At 40.2% G+C, this 22,304-nt stretch overlaps 2 protein-coding genes across 4 annotated transcripts in view; both read left to right on the forward strand.

Annotated features, from left to right (window-relative positions):
* Nucleotides 1-18,098, forward strand: part of ano1a (anoctamin 1, calcium activated chloride channel a) — a 55,546-nt gene extending 37,448 nt beyond the window's left edge. For all 3 annotated transcript variants that reach the window (XM_078286414.1, XM_071912218.2, XM_078286380.1), the window contains exons 14-25: nt 2,616-2,687; nt 3,498-3,572; nt 4,410-4,611; nt 5,347-5,458; nt 5,814-5,871; nt 6,215-6,315; nt 7,229-7,371; nt 10,588-10,740; nt 11,666-11,718; nt 12,558-12,742; nt 13,455-13,560; nt 14,493-18,098. In XM_078286414.1, coding sequence (XP_078142540.1) covers nt 2,616-2,687; nt 3,498-3,572; nt 4,410-4,611; nt 5,347-5,458; nt 5,814-5,871; nt 6,215-6,315; nt 7,229-7,371; nt 10,588-10,740; nt 11,666-11,718; nt 12,558-12,742; nt 13,455-13,560; nt 14,493-14,741 — 1,509 coding nt within the window. In that variant the 3' untranslated portion in view covers nt 14,742-18,098. The remainder of the gene's footprint in view (nt 1-2,615; nt 2,688-3,497; nt 3,573-4,409; nt 4,612-5,346; nt 5,459-5,813; nt 5,872-6,214; nt 6,316-7,228; nt 7,372-10,587; nt 10,741-11,665; nt 11,719-12,557; nt 12,743-13,454; nt 13,561-14,492) is intronic.
* A 1,172-nt stretch (nt 18,099-19,270) lies between these two features.
* fadd (Fas (tnfrsf6)-associated via death domain) lies at nt 19,271-21,929 on the forward strand. The gene is made up of 2 exons (XM_071912229.2): nt 19,271-19,615; nt 20,238-21,929. The coding sequence occupies exons 1-2, from the start codon at nt 19,312-19,314 to the stop codon at nt 20,519-20,521; spliced, it is 588 nt and encodes a 195-aa protein (XP_071768330.2). The 5' UTR covers nt 19,271-19,311; the 3' UTR covers nt 20,522-21,929.
* Nucleotides 21,930-22,304: the final 375 nt, after the last annotated feature.

Raw genomic sequence — 22,304 nt, forward strand, 5'->3', positions numbered from 1 at the left:
AAAGAAAGAAGATGCCAAAAAAGGAAAGGGAGATTGTATAACAAGGACAAATCTGGGGCGTCCTGGTGGCTCGGTTGGCTAAGGTACACACCGCGTAACTGCCACATCCCGGGTTTGTTTCTAAACTAGGACGTTCACATGTCATCCCCTTCTCTCTCTGCCATCTTTCCTTTCTTTCTGTACTGCCAGCTGTCCAATGAAGCACAAATTCCACAAAAAGCAAGCAGGAGTCTTCATGCACATGGTTAGGAGCTACCTGAGAAGAATTGAGTCTGCAGTAGTGGTGGTTGTACAATGTTAAGGTTAACCCAGGCTTCAGTACTCAGGAGACAGTGGTATGTCAAACCCATAAATTTCTGAGAAACATTCAAATGTCTCTCCAAAACTCAGACAACTTGGGACTGGACCCAACGACATCAAAGAGGGCAGCTGGTTCTAGTTTTCCCCTGATGTAAGTTCGATCAAGGTGGGACCGGTGTACGCAGTGTGCTACTTCGAATTGTTTAAGACTACGTTATGTTCAATGGCAGCCAAGATGGATTATGAAGATTATTATTCTGAGGATCCGAAGATTTCTGAAAAAAATATATGACCTGATACCCATCAACTAAGTATACAGACAAAGAATGGGATCTACAATAGTTCTGGGCCTGGTTGGAAAAGACGGGAAGTTTGACCTGATCAAGTTCCTCACTTGGAGGCATCTAAAGAATGTGATTGGGGAAGATAATATTTGTTGTGAAGTTGAGCAAACAATGCAAAATGAAACTCTTTTTTGATATAAAACATCTTTTATTATGCATGTCCCAATGGCAAGTCTCCAATTGAGACTTTGTGCATTCATCCTAAAAAAAAAAACAGAATTAAAGCTGCCTGGCATTTTACGACAGTCCCTCTGCATGAACACATGAAATGGTAAAACATTCATGGACTAATTTTGCACCATACTGATGGGAAGGACACAGAAGCCGAGGTTTTGAATAAATCCATGGGCAAAGCAAGGCACCCTCCAAGATTCTTAGTGCACATACTGAATAGTTGAAGTCTGAACAGCTCAAAATCTACAGCTTAATTTCAGGCTTTTTCCTGCTGGCCAGTGTCTGCCTGACTGATTACCATATCTGTATTGGGTGTGTTTGTCTTTTACTGTTTGTCTGAGGCAGGTTAGCCTTTCCATCTGCCTTCAGGGCTTGCTATCTGTCTGTTTATCTGTCTGTCTGTCTATCTGTACGTCAGTCTGACACATGGACCTAATGGCCTGAAGTGACCCTCTAAACCTCCTCAGCTTTCTTTTCTAGTGCTGATCGCCTCAGTGCATGTGGCAGTTTTTTGTGGGATGTCGCTGCATTCCAGACTACCGTTGTTTCCCTTTGCTTACTGTGTTCACTGCTCATTAATGTGCTCACTGCCTGTGAATAACACACACACACACACACACACACACACATAGATGCACACCAGGTTCTATCTACTTTTGGTTCAACCATTTCAAGGAGCAGATTGTCCTCACATTTCACATATTGAAAACTCATTGAAAGTGAAGTGGACTGACATGCACTTGCAGATTACATGTTGTGGTCACGTATAATGTGAAGATTTACCTTCCTCCACCATGAAAGGATTATGTGACAATAGCATGAATTGGACACGGCATCGCCACGTGTTTTGGGAAAGGCTTTGGTCATGGTGAAAAACTTCCCTCCCAGTAGAAAACACGAGTTGGGAATTCAATTCAATTCAATTCAATTCAACTTTATTTATATAGCACTTTACACACAACACAGTTGATCCAAAGTGCTTTACAACACACACAGAGGAAAACAAAACAAAAGAAGGAGACAAACACAATAGAAGAGGAGAAAAGATTAGAGTGAATGATAAATAATGATGATGATAATAAATAGTGAAGGCACATGGTCACACAGAGCCCAAGTGACAACACAGACCTACAGAGACTCCAGGAGAAATACCTGAGCTGGTTAAGTTAGGCACGGTTAAAAGCTAGTGAGTAGAAGTATGTTTTAAGATGACTCTTGAAGATCTCAATAGTGGGGGAGAATCGGATGGTGGGAGGAAGAGAATTCCATAGTTTTGGGGCAGCGATAGAGAAGGCCCTGTCCCCATAACACTTAGTCCTGGATCTCGGGACAGACAGAAGTCTTTGGTCAGACGATCTCAGTACTCTGACAGTGTGATATGGGGACAGGAGTTCTGTAATGTAAGAGGGGGCGAGACCATTTAACACCTTGTAAACAAACATCAGGATTTTAAAATCAATTCTGTAGCTAACAGGCAGCCAGTGTAGGGAGGCAAGAATGGGAGTAATGTGCTCCCTCTTTTTTGACCTTGTCAAATTGAACCTGGGTCGTTGGAGTTGAAGGCAAATGTTCACACCCTTACTTATTTCAGTGTCAAACCACCTGTTTGCATTTTAAGACACCATGCACATTTCATAAACTTTCACGAGACCAGGCTGCTCAGTTCAGTTCTGTCCCCATTCCACCATCTACTGTCTTAGCCTGTACACTTACTGCTCATTCACATTATGGTTCAGGACCACTGCAGGATGTCATGTGTTTGGGTGTAGCATGTAAACTAGCTGTCGTCTCTTCCAGGACCACTACAGAGCTGATTATGAGTTCCGGGTCATGCAGAAGACACTGAGACAGGAGCATGCAACCCCCAAGGTAACACTCACTGGGTTCAAATTATTGCTGTGTGTTTCAACCAGACCTGGGACAAACAGGTGGGACAAACTTGCAAATCCTTTTATAGTTTGTTTGAACTTAACGGCTAAGTTGATGCGAAGTTTCTACCAAAAAGCTTGGTGTATTCCTTTCATTTTCCCTTCCTTTAATCCATTGATGTGTATACTCTGTCTATTCTCTAAGCCATTCAGTGTCATCTCATAGGCTACTATGCATCAAGTCTCTAATTATCTCACTCTCTTTCACATATTCATATTCACACACACATGCACACACACACATATTCACACTCACACGCACACAAACACATGATTAGCCTCTGCCTTTTGTCTTTGAGCCAAGGTCATGTCTTGCTTTTCTGTGAATACATGCAGGGTACAGACACACACACACACACACATACACACATACACAGTCGTCTTAGCTTGCTGACCCAATTCTCAGTAGGCTTGAATGTGACATGACTGTCAGCTAGGGGGCAGAGTTAGCTGTGCTCCACTGGAGCCGCAAACGGGGTGTGTGCATGTGTGTTTGTGTGTGTGTGGTGTGTGCATCTGTCTACTTCAGGCATAAAGAGCTGCTACTGGCAGAGAGACACGGGGTTGTGACAGCATAAACACACATACACACACACACACACATACAAATATACACAAATTCAAACAGCTGGAGACACAGTTGATGTCTCAAATACCCTGTTTATGTGTTTCACTTAAATGTGTGTGTGTGTGTGTGTGTGTGTGTGTGTGTGTGTGTGTGTGTGTGTGTGTGTGTGTGTGTGTGTTTTAGGGTGAGAAGGTGAAGCTGACATGCACAGACAGACTACCGGCCTACCTGACTACTGTGGTTATGATGGGTTTCATGGTGAGTCAGCACAGTCTGAAGAATTAAATTATGACTTATTATTTCTAATAAATATGTTAAAATGCTTTATTAGCCCATGTGTCAACATTAGGACTGTGGTTTGCGTTAATTCAGCTGAGAGGAAATCTGGTAACTCCTCCATGTATGACCATGTGGCCTTGTCTTTTTTCATTATGACATTTCAAAAGACATTTGAAGCACAAATATCAAACACGTATAGGTCAGAGTTCCTTAGTGTTTTTTCATTTGGGCTTTAAGCCTTCTCAACTACCAAGTGAAATGTGACAGTGTTTGAGTTTATGAGTGCTAAAAGTTAATTTTGCCGTGCACTTCTTTTTAATTTACATACTTTTTTTATAGTTTTAATTCTCCTAGCTCATATGCTGGGGTAGTGTAACTAGGGATGTAGTGGAGGGTAAATCCTCCTAAACCCAATTTACCCACCTCTAATGGTGTGTGGTGATTCAGCATTAGAAAAGGTCAGAGGACATTCAGGAAAAGTCAGGCGTTAATCAGGAAAAGTCAGGCGTTAATCAGGAAAAGCCAGAGGTTAATCAGGAAAAGTCATGTCATTCAGGAAAAGCCAGAGGTTAATCAGGATCAGAAGTTATTCAGAAGTGAAAAAACTAAGACAAAGAGCTAAGATATTACTCAGTGATAACTGTATGTCTCAGGCCAATTTTAATATTCAGGGTACTATGTTACACCTGCACTGACACCATAAACAATTCCCCAGCCTTGATTAGATTGTATATCTGTATTCTTCTCTCTCTCTCTCTCTCTCTCTCTCTCTCTCTCTCTCTCTCTCTCTCTCTCTCTCTCTCTCTCTCCTTTTAGATCAGTGTGACGTTTGCCATCGTCTTCGGCGTCATCCTGTACCGGATTAGCATTAAAGCAGCGTTACACATGAGCTCCTACTCAGCAGCACGGTCCAACATCCGAGCCACCGTAAAAACCACCGCCGCCATCATCAACCTCATCGTCATCATTATCTTAGATGAAATCTATGCCGCCATTGCGCGCTGGCTCACCACACTGGGTAAGGCACACTTCACAGGGATGATTGAAATTATATATCTAATCAAATATTTGTTTCCAACCATGGCCAAAATAAAATAAAATAAAAATCTAAAGCTCTGATCTTTGTCTAATGTTTGATATTAATGTAAAAATATTGTAAATGTTTAATAATAATAAAAGTAATAACATACTGGAGGTCGTGCTGTATCGTGGTTACAGCACTCCTGCAGCCTCGTTCCTAGACAGCACACCGGTGCCAGTAACCATGATACAGCACTCCTCTCATATGATATTGCGTAATTCACTCCCTCTCATATGATATTGCATAATTACATTGCATTTGAAATGCATTCTGGCCCATGCACCATTCTGGTTAATGAATAAGTAATGCTGATTTAGTTAAGTTATATTCTCACTTATATAGCAAAATGCTAAGCAGTCTTTCAGAAACTTATTTTGTTTTAGTAAATAAACCTCAGTGAAATGAAAATTGAAATTATAAATGAAAAACTGAAAATGCAGCAATGCCTCAGCCTAAAGGGTCATGAAGGGAACTACAAACAAAACTGTAATGAACTGAAGACCATCAGTTGGAGACTCAATCAAAATGGAGCTCAGATGTATTATGGGTGAAATATTTCAAAGTCTTTTGGGAGTTATTATAACAGTTGCCTTTTATAAAGGAAGTACTACCACATGAATCCAGTGTTAAGAGAAAAAAAATCCACATTTTGTCTGAACTGGTCTTTTGCAGAGGTTCCAAAGACAGACAAGAGCTTTGAAGAGCGCCTGATCTTCAAAACGTTCGTCTTGAAGTTTGTCAATGCCTTCACTCCCATTGTCTATTTGGCCTTTTTCAGGGGAAGGTAAAAGCTTACTCACTCACTCCCATTCATTTTTCATGGACTTTTCCTTTAAATAATCATTTCAAAGATCCTGTGTGTCATTAGTAACCCCTGTACTCTTTTGTGTTGTCTGCTTTCACCTGTTTTTTGTGTACTTGCATGATTAATCCATTATTAATGAACATATGTTAGGAAATTAGCATAATATTTGCCATTTATCCAAAGCACCTTACTGCACCATGAGTGCATGCATATTTTTTTAGCATGACAAGCAAATATAGTGAACATGATCATACCGGATAATATATATATAACTTTTACCTGTTTTACCCATCTGATAGAATGACAACATTTGATGGTTGTGTTTGGTCCACAGGCTTGTTGGGCGTCCAGGAAACTATCTGTATGTTGTTGGATCGTACAGAATGGAGGAGGTAAGTAAATCCACTCAAACTAAACATTGTGCAACCTATAGGCTATGATCAACATATCCATGTGGTCCTGATCAGATTTGAAAAAAAGCAGCTCCATGCAGCTTTTTACTGTTCACACTGATTAGAAAATATAGATCTGTGTCACATGTGAGGGAAAAGTCAGAATTGGGACACTTTCAGCTGCAGTGTGAATGTAGCCTGAGAGCCTGGTTATTTCGCTCTGTCTCTCTTGCTTTTAATTCACTTTCCACCCTCCATTCATTCCCTCCCTCCATCTCCTCCTACCCATTTTTCTTTTCTTCTCCCTTTCTGACATTCCCTCACTGTGTCCCTCTCTCTCCAGTGTGCCCATGCTGGCTGCCTCATGGAGTTGTGCATCCAGTTGTGTATCACCATGCTGGGCAAGCAGCTCATCCAGAACAACCTGTTTGAGATTGGCATACCGTAAGTGCAGAGCTCACACCATGCAACATGCACAAACATACACTTTCACATGCAGAGAACACACACACATGCACACCAACACACGTAACTTTCACATGCACAAGGTAAAATGCAAGTTGAATGGCAGTTAAGCATCGTTCACGATACATGGAATCAACCAGGCAGCCACCCAATGAGTTATGCAACACCCACTCTGTCATATTTGCATCTGAAATGAATTGTTGGAATACTTGTCTGGCTCGCAGACACACCTTACCTGGGAACAAGGTTACACCTTCCTGAACTCTTTCAAATTCCCATTTTCTTTCTCCCTCTTGCTTCACCCTTTTCCGTTTTGGTCCCTCTTTTGCTTCCCTTCTGTCTCCATCACATGTAATCCAATGAACTGAAGAACATTTCTGTAAAAGTATGTCATAGTTATAATATCTTTTACATTTACATTATAGCAATATAACAGTTGTTCTTATCTAACGTGTCTTAATAGAGGTGCAACAATAAAATACACCTGGATTCACATCACCAATTTTATAAGCAGCCAATAATAACTAGCGAACTAGCTAGCAACAACCAGGCTAACACAAACCTGTAATACTGTAGCTGGATGGATGTTAACTAAGCTACTAGGGATGGAAAAATTTTGAGGCAGTTACAGTTAACGTAATGTTTCCTCCACATGCTTGTGCAGGATTCGATTGGCCAGTTTCTGATGCAGTACTTATGGACGGGCCTACAAGGTTTTACTCTGTAATGGATGTGATTTCAAATGTAGTAAAGTACAATACTTCAGTCAAAATATGCTTATGTAAAGTAAAATTACTGACTTAAGATAATAGGAAAAAAAGTAGAAGTGCACAAAAAAGCTACTCAATTACAGTAACAGTAGTAAATGTAATTCATTCCTCGGTGTGTGCAGGAAGCTGAAGAAACTGCTCCGGAAGAGGAAGTCGGTGTTGGACTCGCAGCAGGAGGAGGAGCTGAACAAAAGCATGCAGCGGCATGAGAAGGACCACTTCCTGGGTCCCTTCATCGGCCTCAGCCCCGAGTACATGGAGATGAGTGAGTCATATGCAAACACAAACCAGTGCACAAGCATACACACTAACAACAAAGCTCACATGTAAGCTCACTTTAACTGGGCTGGATACCAAACAACATTATCAGAAGATAATGGGAGTATATGGGGCACCAAGTGCCTGACTCATTGACTTGCAAATCTTTGATAAAAGTGCAGTGTTTCTAAATGATGCAAGTGCCCAGGGGTCAAACTGAGCCTAGGTATGTCTCATTATTCATGTCTTGTCTGTATTATGTCTTGATACAGTGAGTAATTGGCTTAGTGATTGATTTTCTACACACTATAGTTTTTTTTTGGGTAGAGAAGAGCGCCAATTATTCTTTCCCCACACTGCCAGATTCTGGGCAACGAGCAGAAGAAGTATTGGACCTAATGACAAAATGTAGACATTTAATTATCTTTTCTACTTCCAAATACTAGGGGTATTGGTACATGGTAATTGCCAGCTGCATACAGTGCAACCCATTGAATTCATGCAGTTAACAACATATCCCACTGATAACTACTACTGAGAAAGGAACTAATCCTCTCATTGGGCTATTATGTATTGATGTTTTAATAAAAATAAACTCATATTTCATACCGCTCAAAATATTAGCTGATGTGGAAACCTTAGCCAGTGTGTGTGTGTGTGTGTGTGTGTGTGTGTGTGTGTGTGTGTGCTACTGTGCTTTATAAGTGGATTAAACTGATCTGAATCTTAATGTGGCTGGTCACAGCTCATTGTCTATGGTGACTGTCATAATTGCTCCGCCAGGACAGATAACAATAACCGTTTGAACCATACAGCCCACTAGAGGGAAAGAGATTTATAAAACAAGCACTGGCTGAAGTTTTAAGGTCTAAAAGGGCTTTGTACTGTATTAACTGTATGTAATGCATATAGTCAAAAGGGATTATCAGTGAATTTCCGCTTTTAAATGTATTATGGTCCAGTCTGTACTCAGTACTGTCTCCCATAGCCAGAAACCACAGTGAAGAGTTTTTCCCATCCCCTGATCAGTGATGTGACACCAATATCCAGCTTCATAGAAAACAAAGTAAAAATGATGGAAAAGTAAAGATGATTGTCTGGTTGCTAGAGTTGGAAAAGAGTAGTGCAAAAATATTAATTGAACTGAAGTTGGTTAGAGGTCTTCTTCCAGTGGCATGCCAACATATATAATATCTTCTACACAGTATTCAAACCCTCAAGCAGCTTATTGAAAGTGTACATGTTCCATGTCCTGCTGAAGCCTCACTGTGTGGACTAAAGCTGTATTTTCTCTTCCATCTGTCAACATCCTTGGCCAGTATCTGTCATTTAATCCGAGGGCAAACTTTGCTGTATTTGAGCTGAGATGTACTGTATGCAAAGTAGCGCCCCTTGCAAGCACAAAGATGAATGGCAAGTCTAAATCAAAACAAGGATGAAACCTGCCTCCACCCCACCTGCCCTCTTTCCAAACAGCGCTGCATACACGCCCCCGCACCGAGCGAGACAAATCCAATCAAATCTCAAAGGTCACACAAGTCAGTTAGGAGTAGTATATTTCTGATAGGACCTGCAGAAACAACTGATGCCCATGTGGCATGACGTCTATGATAATGTTACGAGAAACATGTAATGGCCTGAGATCAGTGTGCGTTACACTCTAGGGCTCGTGAGCTACCATCAAGACTAATCATTTTGCCTCTTCATGAACTGGGTATGGGTTGAGTCACTTCTGTGTTATATTAATCAATTGGTGATAGAGAGTAGCAAAATGAACATTTGATGAACATCACAGATTATTACTGTAACTCAACCAATGTGATTGTTTCTGCCTCCAGAGCAGCTCTGCCTCCCAGAAATGTCTATAGAACTAAAGCTCCAATCTGCAAGTGGAGCTGGTCCCATCTTTCTCCTCCAGCAGCTAATCCTCAGGGCGGCTGGAGTGGCTGCTTCAAGTGCACTCAGCTTAACATGGACACAACAGACAGGAAGCAGTCACGGAGACACAAACAGGCTTGATCATTTTATTTCTGTGCGGTAGCAGAAAGCGGATTAATGCGCGAGATCAGGGAAGGAGTGTAGCATCTAAGCCTGATGTCTGTAGTGCGGATAGTGCACTAAACTGATGATATTTCCTCCCAGCAAAAGCAGACAAGCGCTGACTTTGTTGTGTGTTTGTTTACAGCCTATCATTTTTAGCAGTGCTTATCCCTGTCTGGATATACTGCTGTGAGGCAAATGTCCTCTTTTTGAATTTGTCATTGGTTTTACAGTTTTTCCTGGCAGAGTTGTTGCTTTAGAGTAGACGTGGGTGTTATTATGTAGGGTTAGACTGATATATGGGGATGATACTGGCCTTTTATTAGAAAACGGTCAGTCATCGTCGTCCACCTCTGATGTGATGGATATGATGCAGTTGGTTTGATTACATATTTATTGTGGAATTGATCAACACTGCAATGGCTGTCTATGGGGAGACCTTAACCTGAACTGATTCTAATGAGACATTTTGATCAGATTCCACACAAGTATGCATGAATATGTTTTCTTATTATCATCATCATCATCCTGGGTTTCAATCGAGAGTTTTAGTGTAGTTGAGAGGCTTTTCTACCCTGAGTACTTGAGATTTTTGGCATGAAAATGGTCAAATTTAAAGATATTGAATATTGGTACAAAATATCAGCTATTGGCAGCTACAGTGCAAAAATATCAATATTGGTATTGGCTTTCAAAAACCAATATCGGTCACACCATATTGTTATATAAAATCATCTTATGTGTTGACATGATAACAGCAGGTAGCTAATACTAGACTGAAATACAAATCCAAACGCTTACTGTGTCCCAGCTGAGATGGTGTCAGTAGTCTTGTATTTTCCTGTACTTGTCTTAACACTTTAACTTTCACCCGTTTTCACAGATATTCTTCAGATTTTTCTGATCAAATAGCTTTGGTCAGATGTCCATCAAGACTTTTTTTTCACGCAAAATTGGCCGTCCACACTCAATGTTCCACTGCTCAACTTCCACTGACAATTTGCCAAGAATTCACTTTGAATTTGATGTGTGTTGTCATTTAGCCAGGCGCCTAAAGCAATTTCTCTGCCATTAGTGTAATGTTTTTTATCCAGTGTATCCAGAGTCAGTTCCCCATTTGGAGCAAAAGGCAATCTATTGATATGATTGATGAACTGGTGCTTCTCCTCTTGTCTGACTCTAGTCATCCAGTTTGGGATGGTGACTCTGTTCGTGGCCTCTTTCCCTCTGGCTCCGCTCTTTGCTCTGCTGAATAATATCATCGAGATCCGCCTGGATGCCAAGAAGTTTGTCATGGAGCTGCGCAGGCCTATCGCCGCCCGAGCCAAAGACATCGGTATGTGTCCGCTACTTCAACTAGAGGAAACAACGAGTGTCACTTCACATGTTCAACTATTATCTATTTCAAAGCTAAGACTTTTTGAAGACAGTGAGACACGATTAGGGAATATTCTTTTTCAAGAGGATTTTACTTGACTTACACGTAACTGAAGATTCCTTGAAGATGAGTTTCCCTTTTAAGCGTATTTGCTCATGTTTGTGTGTCTGTGTTCAGTGTTTTACATCAGCAACTCTGACCGGGTGGTTGTGACCAAATGCTAGTGGTTGGGTACATACATTTTGGTTAAATATTGTGTGTAATATTTTAACAATATGAGAAACAACATGCTGTAGAATTATATTTTTTGTAGTTGCACTGCAAATTATCACAATGCACTCATCCCCTTATTAACAAAAATTCCTACAACATACAGTTAGTCTTACCACTTCTCCTGCCTTTGGTGTTTGTGCCATCTAGTGGTGGCACGTCTTAAATTACCTCATATAAGCATGTTAAAGTCACACTGAAATAAAAATTCTAACTATAATACCATACCCCTATTTGAAAATAGGGGCATGGTAAAAAAAAAAAAAGACCCAAAAAATAAAAAATATTTTAATTGTATTTTTATATACAAATCTCATTACTTAACTTGCTGGAAAATGGGAAATCTTTAGTGGTGACTTCATTGGGTACCAGGAGGCATAAATAGAAATTCCAACCAATAAAACATCACAGACAACAATCCTGCTCTGCCTCTCTCTCCCTAACTGATATCCCATTGGTTTACACTTTTGAATGATCCCTCCCTGCGGAATGTCCCGCCCCAATATCCTGTTTCAACAGGATATACATCACATTAATGAAGCAAGACGCTCCCAAAATGCTGTTTTTTTAAGCTGTTGTTGTCATCATAATAACCTTTCTCCTCTTTCTGCAGGTATCTGGTACAACCTCCTGAGAGGCCTCAGCAAGGTAGCAGTCATCGTCAATGTGAGTCCGGTTTCCTTCCCATCGCTGTACAGCTGTACTTTCAAAACATGCCCGGGCTCGTCTGAAAGAATGCTTTAATACACAGTTGAGAAATGACAGTTCAGTCAACAAAGGCTTTGTGGAGATGTTTTCATTTGTAACCCTGTCAGATGGATAACCCAAACATCACCTGGGTGTCACAAGAGTTCCTCTTAGTTTCACTGTAGATATTCAAAAGGTTTCATCACTGCTTTGCTTAACATAGTTGCACGGCGCAGCCCAGGCTTTACCTGAAAGCCCCGATTACGCAATATCCCTTTAATAACCATGAATTCAAAGAACTAACATACGCTGAGTATACAAGGAGCTCTTTCCTAAAGTTGTGTTCCTTTTGCATAATCCATGACTCACTTGACTCAAGGCAAAAACAATCCTCAGTCTCCTCCCCGCCGTCTACATGTCTCTTTCATAAGTGTAATGGATTTAATAGGAGGGTAAACTGTGACCTCCAGTCAGTGATCATCATAAGGCAAATAACCACCGATATAAACATAAATCTGTTATATTTTCATTTAAAAGCATCAATGTAAGCATTCTTTCCCCTTAGAAGACCATATGCTCATAACTTAATTCAGTCTGATAATACTACCATGTATACTATGAATTTAAGTCATAAAGATTGATGTCCGCTTAAAATGCAAGCAGAAATGGTAGGTAAAGAGAGTTTGGGAGGGCTTACTCTCCACTACATCTTTGGTAAAATCAGTAAGGGGACACAGTTTTACCTGGTCAGTCAATCTCATGAAAAGAGTAGGTGATAATATTCTGTCCACTCAGTTTAGTTTTTTGTTCCCTCCCAGGCCTTTGTCATCTCCTTCACCTCTGACTTCATCCCGCGGCTGGTCTACCAATACATGTACAGCCCTGACGGCTCCATGCATGGCTTCGTCAATCACACCTTGTCTTACTTCAACGTCAGCGATTTCCAGACAGAAAAAGGCCCTCTCCAGCCATTGCACCTGGGCTACAATGTGGAAATGTGCAGGTAAGGTTTCAGTGTCCGGCTGGTTGCAGTGTATGCTGATGGGGGTTCAACTGATCTTGGGTACTGAAGTCCAATACCGATATTTTTGGATTGAAGCTGCCAATAGCCAATATTTTGGATCAATATTTAACATCTTTAAATTTGATCATTTTCATTCAAAATACATGTACAGTGTTTCCCCCAGAATATTATTATTGTCAGGATGGAAAAGCCTCTGAAACAGCATTTAGACCACGAGACACTAAAACTCTCCATTGAAACACAGGATGATAATAATAACAATAATAATAATATTAATAAACATATTCATACGTACTTGTGTGGAATCTGATCAAAATGTTTCATTAGAATAATTCAGGTTAAGGTGTTCTCATAGACAACCAGTGTAGTATTGATCAATTCTACAGTAAATATGTAATCAATCAAACTGAATCTTATCCATATCAGAGGTGGACGACACTGATTGGACCACATCCCATTTTTAATAAAAGACCAACCTTAATGTCGATGATCATGATAGAGATGGTAATACTGTAGTGATAACGTATCATCTATTTTGACAATTAATGATGTAAATGAGCTTCTTTTTTATGGGAAGTATAACTCTTGAAAATGTCACATCACAGATCAATTATGAAACTCCAAATGAAATACATTTTGATGCATTATCAAATAAATTGACTCTTCCTCTTTTCTCTCTGCCTCTCTCCAGATATAAAGACTACAGAGAGCCTCCCTGGTCCAACACACCATATGAACTCTCCAAGGAGTTCTGGGCCATTCTGGCAGCCCGCCTCGCCTTCGTTATTGTCTTTCAGGTTCGAAACAACACACACATATTAATATGAATGCACACATATGCTTCCACATGCTGACAAGTAGGCATGTTACACAGTGTTTGTCATTTATATTTGATTTGTGTGGGCAAAAGCAATTTTGTGCGACATCCTCGAGAAAACAAACATGCAACCAAGTCATTCATATTTGATCGATTTATGGCTTCAGAATTAAATATGAGTTCAGTTCCTGAGTCTGAAAGCACCATGTGATGAAGGAATCTCTGATAAAGCCTATGGAAGGAAGAGCTTGAACATCGCCTCAGGCTTTCTGCTTCTCCTCCAGGCATATTTGACATATTCGTTGTGATTTGATCTGATTGCTATTTGCTATACCTGCTTCATTTGCACCTCTAAGTCCAGGGATTGAAGAGAAGTATCCAGGAGATTGCAAAGTAGAAGTAAGAACAGAAGTGGTGCTCTTCTGAAAATGTAATTCTGGACTCAACACCGTATAAGGCAGATGAAAGCAAGTACTAAATTGTTCAGCAAAAGGAGGCTTTAATCCATTTGTCTTCCAAAAAAACAGGATTAGTGCTGTTTGTATATGTGCCACAATGTAGTGTGTGTGATATGCTCTCATTCAAGTCTGCGATTGCTCTTTACTGACTGTATCAGTCCACAGAATTACCACTGACAATAATGCTTCTAACTTGAATAAGCGTTCCACAATTTTGATTAGTCCCATTCACTTTCAGTTCAGTGAAACTGGCCCAGTGGTTCAGTAATGCTGCTCAGGCTCCATTGGGCTATATGGTGTCTGTGGTTGTTGGGATAGTTATTTCCTGTGGTTCTTTGGCTCCACCCATTTAGGTTTAACTCAACAAATGAGATTATTTCTATACATTTCCTCTGAGAAATGTGCAATGCATAACTAAAACTCCAATCTGCTATCTCCTGTATGTCCTGTGCAGAATGTGGTGATGCTGATGAGTGACTTTGTGGACTGGCTGATCCCAGACATCCCCAAGGATATCAGCCTCCAGATCCACAAGGAGAAGATCCTCATGGTGGAGCTCTTCATGAAGGAGGAGCAGGGCAAGAGGCTTGCAGCGCGGGACAACCACAACCAGGACAACTGCACCTCCTCCCCATCAGCCAATCAGAGCCCTCAGCAGCCCCGCTCGCGCCCCGCCTCGCACCTTAACGCCGCTAACTACTAACTTGGAAAACAACCGCTAACCGCTAGCAACAACTAGCTGTAAACATAGCTAACAACACTTATTGTATACAGCTGGATACCAGCAGTGCTAACTGCTTTCATACCTAGCTGGTAAAGGTTAACGCAGCTAACCATTCACCATCATCGCCACAAAGCTTTTGCTGCATTCACGTCGTATGGGAATCATTACAGGAATGACCTGACGGTGTTCACATGTTGGAGGAGTTCACATGTTAGAACTCTTTCACATGTTCGAACTCCTGATCAGCTCTTTCACACACATGCACTTCATGATGATACATTTGAGCAAACCAAACATTCCAATGTCAACTACAAACCAAATTAGTTGTGTCCTGCCATAGCATTTTAAGAGCTGTGATCACAGAATGACATGATGAAAACTGTTCATTTTGTTGATTTCATTTGAAGTGAATATGTCATTCCCTGCATATGACGCCTGAAAGCTGATGTGAAAGTTTTTTTTCTGGTAGTATTTACCACATGTGAACGGTATTTTCAAGGAGCAAGCTTACATCTACCATCTTTCCCATGGGACTTGAATGCAGCATTTGTATAGAAGACAGCCTCAGTCCCACCGTCCAAATGGTCCTGCTGAGCAGAACTTCCCCTCTCTGGGATTGGGTTGTATGCCGCCGGTCTAAAGGTGTTTCCCCTCCTCTATCAGCAGCAAGTCAGAACAAATGGGCGTCTCTTTTTTTGGTAACGTAGGACGCTGACACTTCCATCTAATGTGTATTCAGTTACCGGAAAATGAGGACAATTTTTCACAAGCCGAGGCAAGCAATTACACGGTGCTTGCAGGCAATTTATCATCCCTACCTATCCATGGATTCCCCTCCCTCCCACCCACACACACACACACGAACACACACACACACACACCCTACATACACACCCTACATACACACCAACTCACCTTGTCAGACCTGTGCTACTAAGTCAAGTTCTCCCTTTTCCTCTCCTCTCTCCTGATATATGTAAAGCTCAGATAGGCCTTTTTTTCTTTTTTGCACAATTAAATACAATGCAGGAATTTATGTATACTTTTTTTGAATATGCAATATTGACAAGCTAAAATAAGCTGTTTTCTTTTTCTTTTCTTTTCTTTTTTTTTTTTTTTTATAAACATCTGCCTTCATTGTTTGGACAGACTGCAAGGCTTTGGAAGACCTTGTTCTTCTGTCTCTGTCAAGCAGCCTGTTGACTTGTTTCTTGTACGGGCTTCACGTCGCTCACCGTTTTAATGTGTTTTGAGTATGAACACTTATGTCAGAGGGCTGCCAGTTGGTCCTGAAGGCACAAGTCACATTATTATTCATTCCAACGAACTGGAATTCTTAAAGCTGCACTAGGCAAGATTTATATGGAAAAACACAGCGGTTTTACCAGTCTAAATCAGTCTAAACCCCTTAACCGAGACACTGGACATATTTGCCTGTGTGCAGTTTACTGACATCACCTTAAAGGATTTCTCGGTATTGAAGGTAAATTTTTTCAGTTACCTGTCACTGCCATTTGGAACTGCCAGCGTGCGAAGTTGCCTAGTGCAGCTTTAAAGGGCCCAGGAGATGAGAAGTAGATGGGTATTCAGTCCGCTTATAAAAAGCACACAAACCATACACACCTTTGCATACAGTTTTTTACCTTTATTGAGGGAAGGGTTTCGATGAGCATGCATGAACGCTCTGTTTCAGCTTCACATCGCAGCTCTACTGGAATAATCGGGGGACAAATGCTGCGTTCCATTCAAAGCTGGAAGTCAGAATTTCCCATCTGGTTGTGTTCCAGTGGTCCGATTTCTTTGTTTAACCATTTACCACACAGGTGTTTTGACAGATTTAAGGTCATGTGACTTGAGTGTATTTTGAGGATTATAAACATGTTAAAAGTAATGCTGCCTACATGTTCATGTGACGTCAGATTAACTGTGTCTCGGGAAGACTCGGGATTGAGAGTTTCCTACTTGGAATTCCAACTTGAAGGACCATTGGAATTTCTGACTTTCCGACATGTTCTGGAACGCAGCAGCGGTGTCTTGCTCAAGGCCTCCTCAGTGACAGTTGTTGAGGGAGAGGAGAGCGTTTCCCCTCCCATATCCTCCCAGCTGGTCCAGGGATTCAAAACGGCGACTGATCACAAGCCCACTTCTCTAACCTTTAGTCTGCCACCGGCCCATTTCCAGTTTTCATACAAAATGTGACAGAATAGCAGTCAAACCAGGAGCCGGACCCAAAGGCAACGCTTTCTCAATATTTTTACTAACCTGCCTTATTAACTTTATAAAACCTTTGACGTTGTTCTAAAGCTGCAATCATTTGAATATTCAAGCACAAAGACTGAATAATATTTCATGTTTTCATGAGTATATTTCAAACTGCAAAAAGCATATAATGTAGAGGTGACTGGATATCACTTAGAAACCCTAATTGTAGATGTCATCAAAATGTACAGTCTTACATTCAGTGAATGCCTCTAGTGTAGTTATGAATGTTACAGATCCTGCCCCCTATTGACTGAGCTGTAAATACAGAATGACCCCAAGTCACGGCCCCGACCCCAGACTATTAGAATGTATTATTAAATTTTAGATTATCAATGATATATATCTTTGCTGTCCGGTGAAAACGTCGTATCTCCAACATGTCAGGAACTAAGACAAACAGCCTTGTTTTCAGCTTGATGACGATGCATTTTTGAGTTCATCCAATGGGGTTTTGTAGGGCTTTCCTCAGCCCAGCAGGTTGGAGAGGACCATGAAATCCATCAGCTGAAGTGAAAACATGAATATCACCAATATTGGAGTTATGAGGTTTTCACACGACAACAGCGATATGCTATATCTTACTGTCTTAATTGTATTCCTCTCATCTAATGTACTGGAAAGCACCAATATGGACCTGTTTCATTGTATCTTGGAGGAAGCCTGGGAAAAGATCCTACATGTTACTGCCTACCGAGACGTTTTGTCATCTGGAGTAGATATGACAAAAGATTTGACTTTTTACAGGGATATGACTTGCTCTAATCTTTAGAGCAAGAAGAAACTGCACATTTTATTTAGCGAACTGTGGAGAATTTTTTTTACCAACTCTTAATACTGTTGATACTGTATATGTATGTAGGATTCGTGTTGATATTCAGTGATCGATTATGTGCCACAAGGTGATAGAGCCTGTGTTTTAGCTAGGATATTTTCCTCAAGAGCTCTTTGATAACCTGATGTCAGAAGCAAATTTGAAGCCATTCCCTTGATGTCCCTCATGAGATATCGTTCTCTTTCCATCTCTTGCCATAGGCTATTGTAATTACAGTTACAATAAAATACTATAAATTGTGACTTGTTAATATTGTCTGTGAGGTGTCAAAACACATTTCAGTAAATGCATAAGAGTGCATGCATGTACATTCCCAACACAGTCTATGTACTGTGTCTAATTAACATTTTAGTATTAGTATTTTTTGCTTGAAATCTTAATGCAAGTAACTAAAAAATAAATATGATCTACATGGGTGTAGACAGAGATTGGCAAAAAAAAATAAAAAATTTGATTAATCAAAATAAACTGAAATACAAAGAAATGTAATTAAAATGCATAGCTATATTTTGTAGTTAAAACAAACTAAAAACACTGTCTCACTGCTTGACAAAAGGAAGGGCATGTGACAGAAAGTTATGTAAAGTATCAAGTGACTTTCAGTCAGATAACAGTCTCATCATAATACAAGTTGTAACCATTTAGCGCAACAAATGGTTGCCCTGCACAAATCCAAGCTTGCGTGTTGAAGACTAGACGGGGACACACACCCTCCTATTGTATGGAGAGAACGTCACACCAAACTTGATTCAAAAATATGTTACTTGAATGTTGATTATCTGCAAGGGTACATATCCCGTGAAGTAGGCTACGACTCAAGGACTTTCACTGAATTATTATGAGCCATTCTTCGATTCGTCTCTGTATAATCTACCAAGCAGCACATGATTTCAATAACATCTCCACTTTTAGTATTTGTTCAGACCAGGGAAGGCAGCCGCTACCGCCCTCCAACGGTGTATTTTTGGTATGAAGATTGTGGGAAGACCAGGGAAGAGAACCCATTATAGCCTACAACTTGATTATTGAAATAAAATGCTTTGTTTGGTGGATCATCTATATGCCGAATTTAATTGAAGGGCTGTTAATTTTCTAAAACGTCTTAAGTCAAACTCTACCATGTACCATGTTGCAGATAAGTAAAGAAACATTGAACGGACAGGTTTTTTAATAGAGTTTGGCGGCAAGTTCTGCTCATATAAGAACGAAACGTATTGGGGCTAATAAAACATTTGAGTATTTTTAAAACAGAAAATTACCGTCCTCACAAGTGTCATTACCAATTTACATTTAAAATTTAAAACAGACTAGATAATATACACATGTAGGTCTATTTAGTGTAAGCCTGCTGACTGTGAAACAGCGACAACCCTGATGGAGAGGTGAAGTGAAAGTAGAAAGCTTTAGTATTTCCTAGTTCAGGTTAGGAGCAGACTGCTGCTTCCCTTCGAAGAAATGAGCTCTTTACAGTTTAACGCCGTTTTACTGGTGATTTCTAACGAGCTAACTCGTGAGCAGCTGGAAAAAATGAAGTACCTGTGTGAAGACATAGGGAAAAGGGATAAAGAAAAGATCGACACGGGCTTAAAACTTTTCGACGCCTTGACGCAAAGAACCAAACTGGGACCCGATAACACCAAGTTTCTGTGTTATCTTCTAACCCATGCTAATCGGAAGGATCTGTCGGATAAATTAAACGGCTATGAAAGTCAGTCTATGGCTGGATTTACCGAAAATCAACCGGACGAAACGGAGACAGGTATGACGATTACTTTTCAAACAGCAGCACTCAACTCAGGTAGACCGCCAGGGGGCGCTGTTTAGGAAGAAATAGTGCAGGAGGTAGCCTTATAATAAAAGTTGGGGTATTTATATTAATAGTAATAGTAGTAGTGGTAGAAGTAGTAGTAGTATATACTCTGTTTCAATGGAGAGTTTTAGTGTCCCATATAAAAGCTGTTTCAGAGGCTTTTGCTCCCTGACAAGAATAACATGGGGGAAACACAAACAACAGACAGGGACGGACAAACCCGTCTTTATTTTCTTTATAACACTGTGGCAAACACATGTAGAATCAATTTGGGATAACTGTGGTTGTATTTATAGGATATCAATGACATAATTTTCCTTATCATTGTAAAACTATACTCTTAACTCTGGGATTTAATGACAATTTAACATTTTTAAATATTGAAATGGAAAGAAAAAAAGGTTATTTTTTTGCCATGAAAATGGTCAAATCTAAAGAGATTGTGTTTGGCACAAAATATCAGCATCAAAATTGTCCTAATATCCATAAATTCTACACATTGCAATGCCACTAGTGTGGTTGTGGGTGTAACCAGCTGCTTAACAGGTTTCAATTTCTCTTCCCTCTCCAGCCAAACTAGACATCGCCACAAATGTGATTGTAGATAATCTCGCTCCCTGGAATACCTGGCGTAAACTGGGCCGCAAACTGGGTGTGAAAGAGGTCAAACTGGAGTCCATCTCCAAGAGGCATCCTACAGACCTGGAGGAGACGGTGAGGGAGCTGCTGAAGGAGTGGAGGAAGAGCCAGGGAGCCCAGGCCCAAGCAGCGCAGCTTATTAAAGCCCTGAGAGCCTGCCAATGCAACCTGACCGCTGATAAAGTGGAGGAAGACCTAGCCGCTAGAGGACTTTGACTGAGATTAAATCATCAGCAGAGACTGAGATTCACTTTGGGAATGAAAACTAAAGCTGTTGTTTCCATCCAATTGTCAAACATTTAGGCAAATTTTTAAATGTTGCAAAAAATGAAATGAATGAAATTGAAGCGAATAAATCGACTGCCTGAATGTCAAAAAAACATCCACCAGAAAAATAGAAAACGTCTTTCAAGTGATTAGTATTGAATAGTATTGGACAGGCTGTTCTTGTTCTTTAGTGTCAGATTATGTTGGTCATTTCATGTTTTCATCAGGACGAAAACAAAGAAATGAACTTGGTGATTTTCTAATGTACCAACTGATGGACCACAGTGGAGACTGATACATGTTAGAAACAACACAGAATATTTCTGGAGGTTGTTGGCACATAGAAGCCTGTATTTCTCAAACAGTGGGAAAAACAAGGATTTTATCTCAATCATTTTGTCCACTGACCCCAAACTAAGGAAGTAAGCCTGCACTGTTCAGTAAAAGTAATGGATCGGATCGGTACTCAGTATCGGCCGATACTTAAACTTTCATACTCGTAATCGGTATCGGCATTGAAAAAGTGGCATCGGTGCATCCCTAATAATTTACAGACATTTCAGAACGTCCAAAGCCAACTTTCAACTGTTGTGCAATAAAATGTAACCATTTCTTGTGCTGATCACACCAAGCCTGCATAATTATTTATTCAGCAAATGTATTTTCATTGCTATTGATCACATAATTTCTTTATCAACAGAAACCTTTTCTGCTTCAAGTGAGTAGAAACCTTCTTGCAATGTATTATTTAGGAAATCTTATCAAATTTTGCCGTTATTCATTTTTTCTAATTTCATTATGTCCTAATTGGCATAAGAATACTTGGATGGAAACCCAGCTAAAGAGTGTTTGTCTGTTTACTGCTGTTGAGAGGGAAAGTGGGGCTTGCAATCTAACTAGTGACTGTTATTGCTGCCTTTGCTCAGGAGACCAGAGACCAGCCAGTCAAGGGGGAAAAAGTATTTGAGAGGCCTGTTTGATAATCAGTGTAACCTGAAATTGCTGCTGTATTTTTTACATGAGCTTTAGACATTGTGAAAACGCCAGCTCAGTCTTTCAAAATCTTATTCCAGAAGCCTTCTCTCATTCAGCTGGTGCTTCTAGTTCTCACTGTGTGTTTTCACTGTGAGCAACAAAACTTGGTCACTGCTGAACTTTTTGCGTTCATCATCTGTCAGTATCGAATCAGATTTTCACGCTTCTTTGTTTCCCTATACCAATGTGATTTTGTTTCATGAATAATAGTTCGGCTTGGCAGGTGAAAAATGGACGAGAATTTGATTCCAGCCATTCAAAGCTTCCCAGTTCTCTACGACTTTTATTTAAAAGACTACGGGAATAAATGTCTCAAAAATGATGCTTGGTGAATGGTTGCATCCATCGTTCACAGTGTGAACACACAAGTTTAGATTTGGGGTTAAGTGAGTTTAAGTGGCATGCCATAGAGATACACAGTACATGAATTTAAATTATTTTCTACTCTGAGGCAGTTACTGTCATTTATGTTAAAAGGGTGCTAACATCAGTATAATTTCATCAATTACGTTGATAAGCACCCCATCACTGGACTTGTGAATGTGGGCCTACAGTATTAATAAGACTGATGTGTACAATTAAGATATGTAAAAAATTGTGTTTTATGAATCACAATAGAGCTCAGAACAGATGGACTAGAGGTACACATTCCCAGATGGTATATAAGGATATTAGTAATAATAAAAGGGAACAAAAT

The sequence above is a fragment of the Centroberyx gerrardi genome, chromosome 1 (genome assembly GCF_048128805.1).
Source record: "Centroberyx gerrardi isolate f3 chromosome 1, fCenGer3.hap1.cur.20231027, whole genome shotgun sequence".
Lineage (NCBI taxonomy): Eukaryota > Metazoa > Chordata > Actinopteri > Beryciformes > Berycidae > Centroberyx > Centroberyx gerrardi.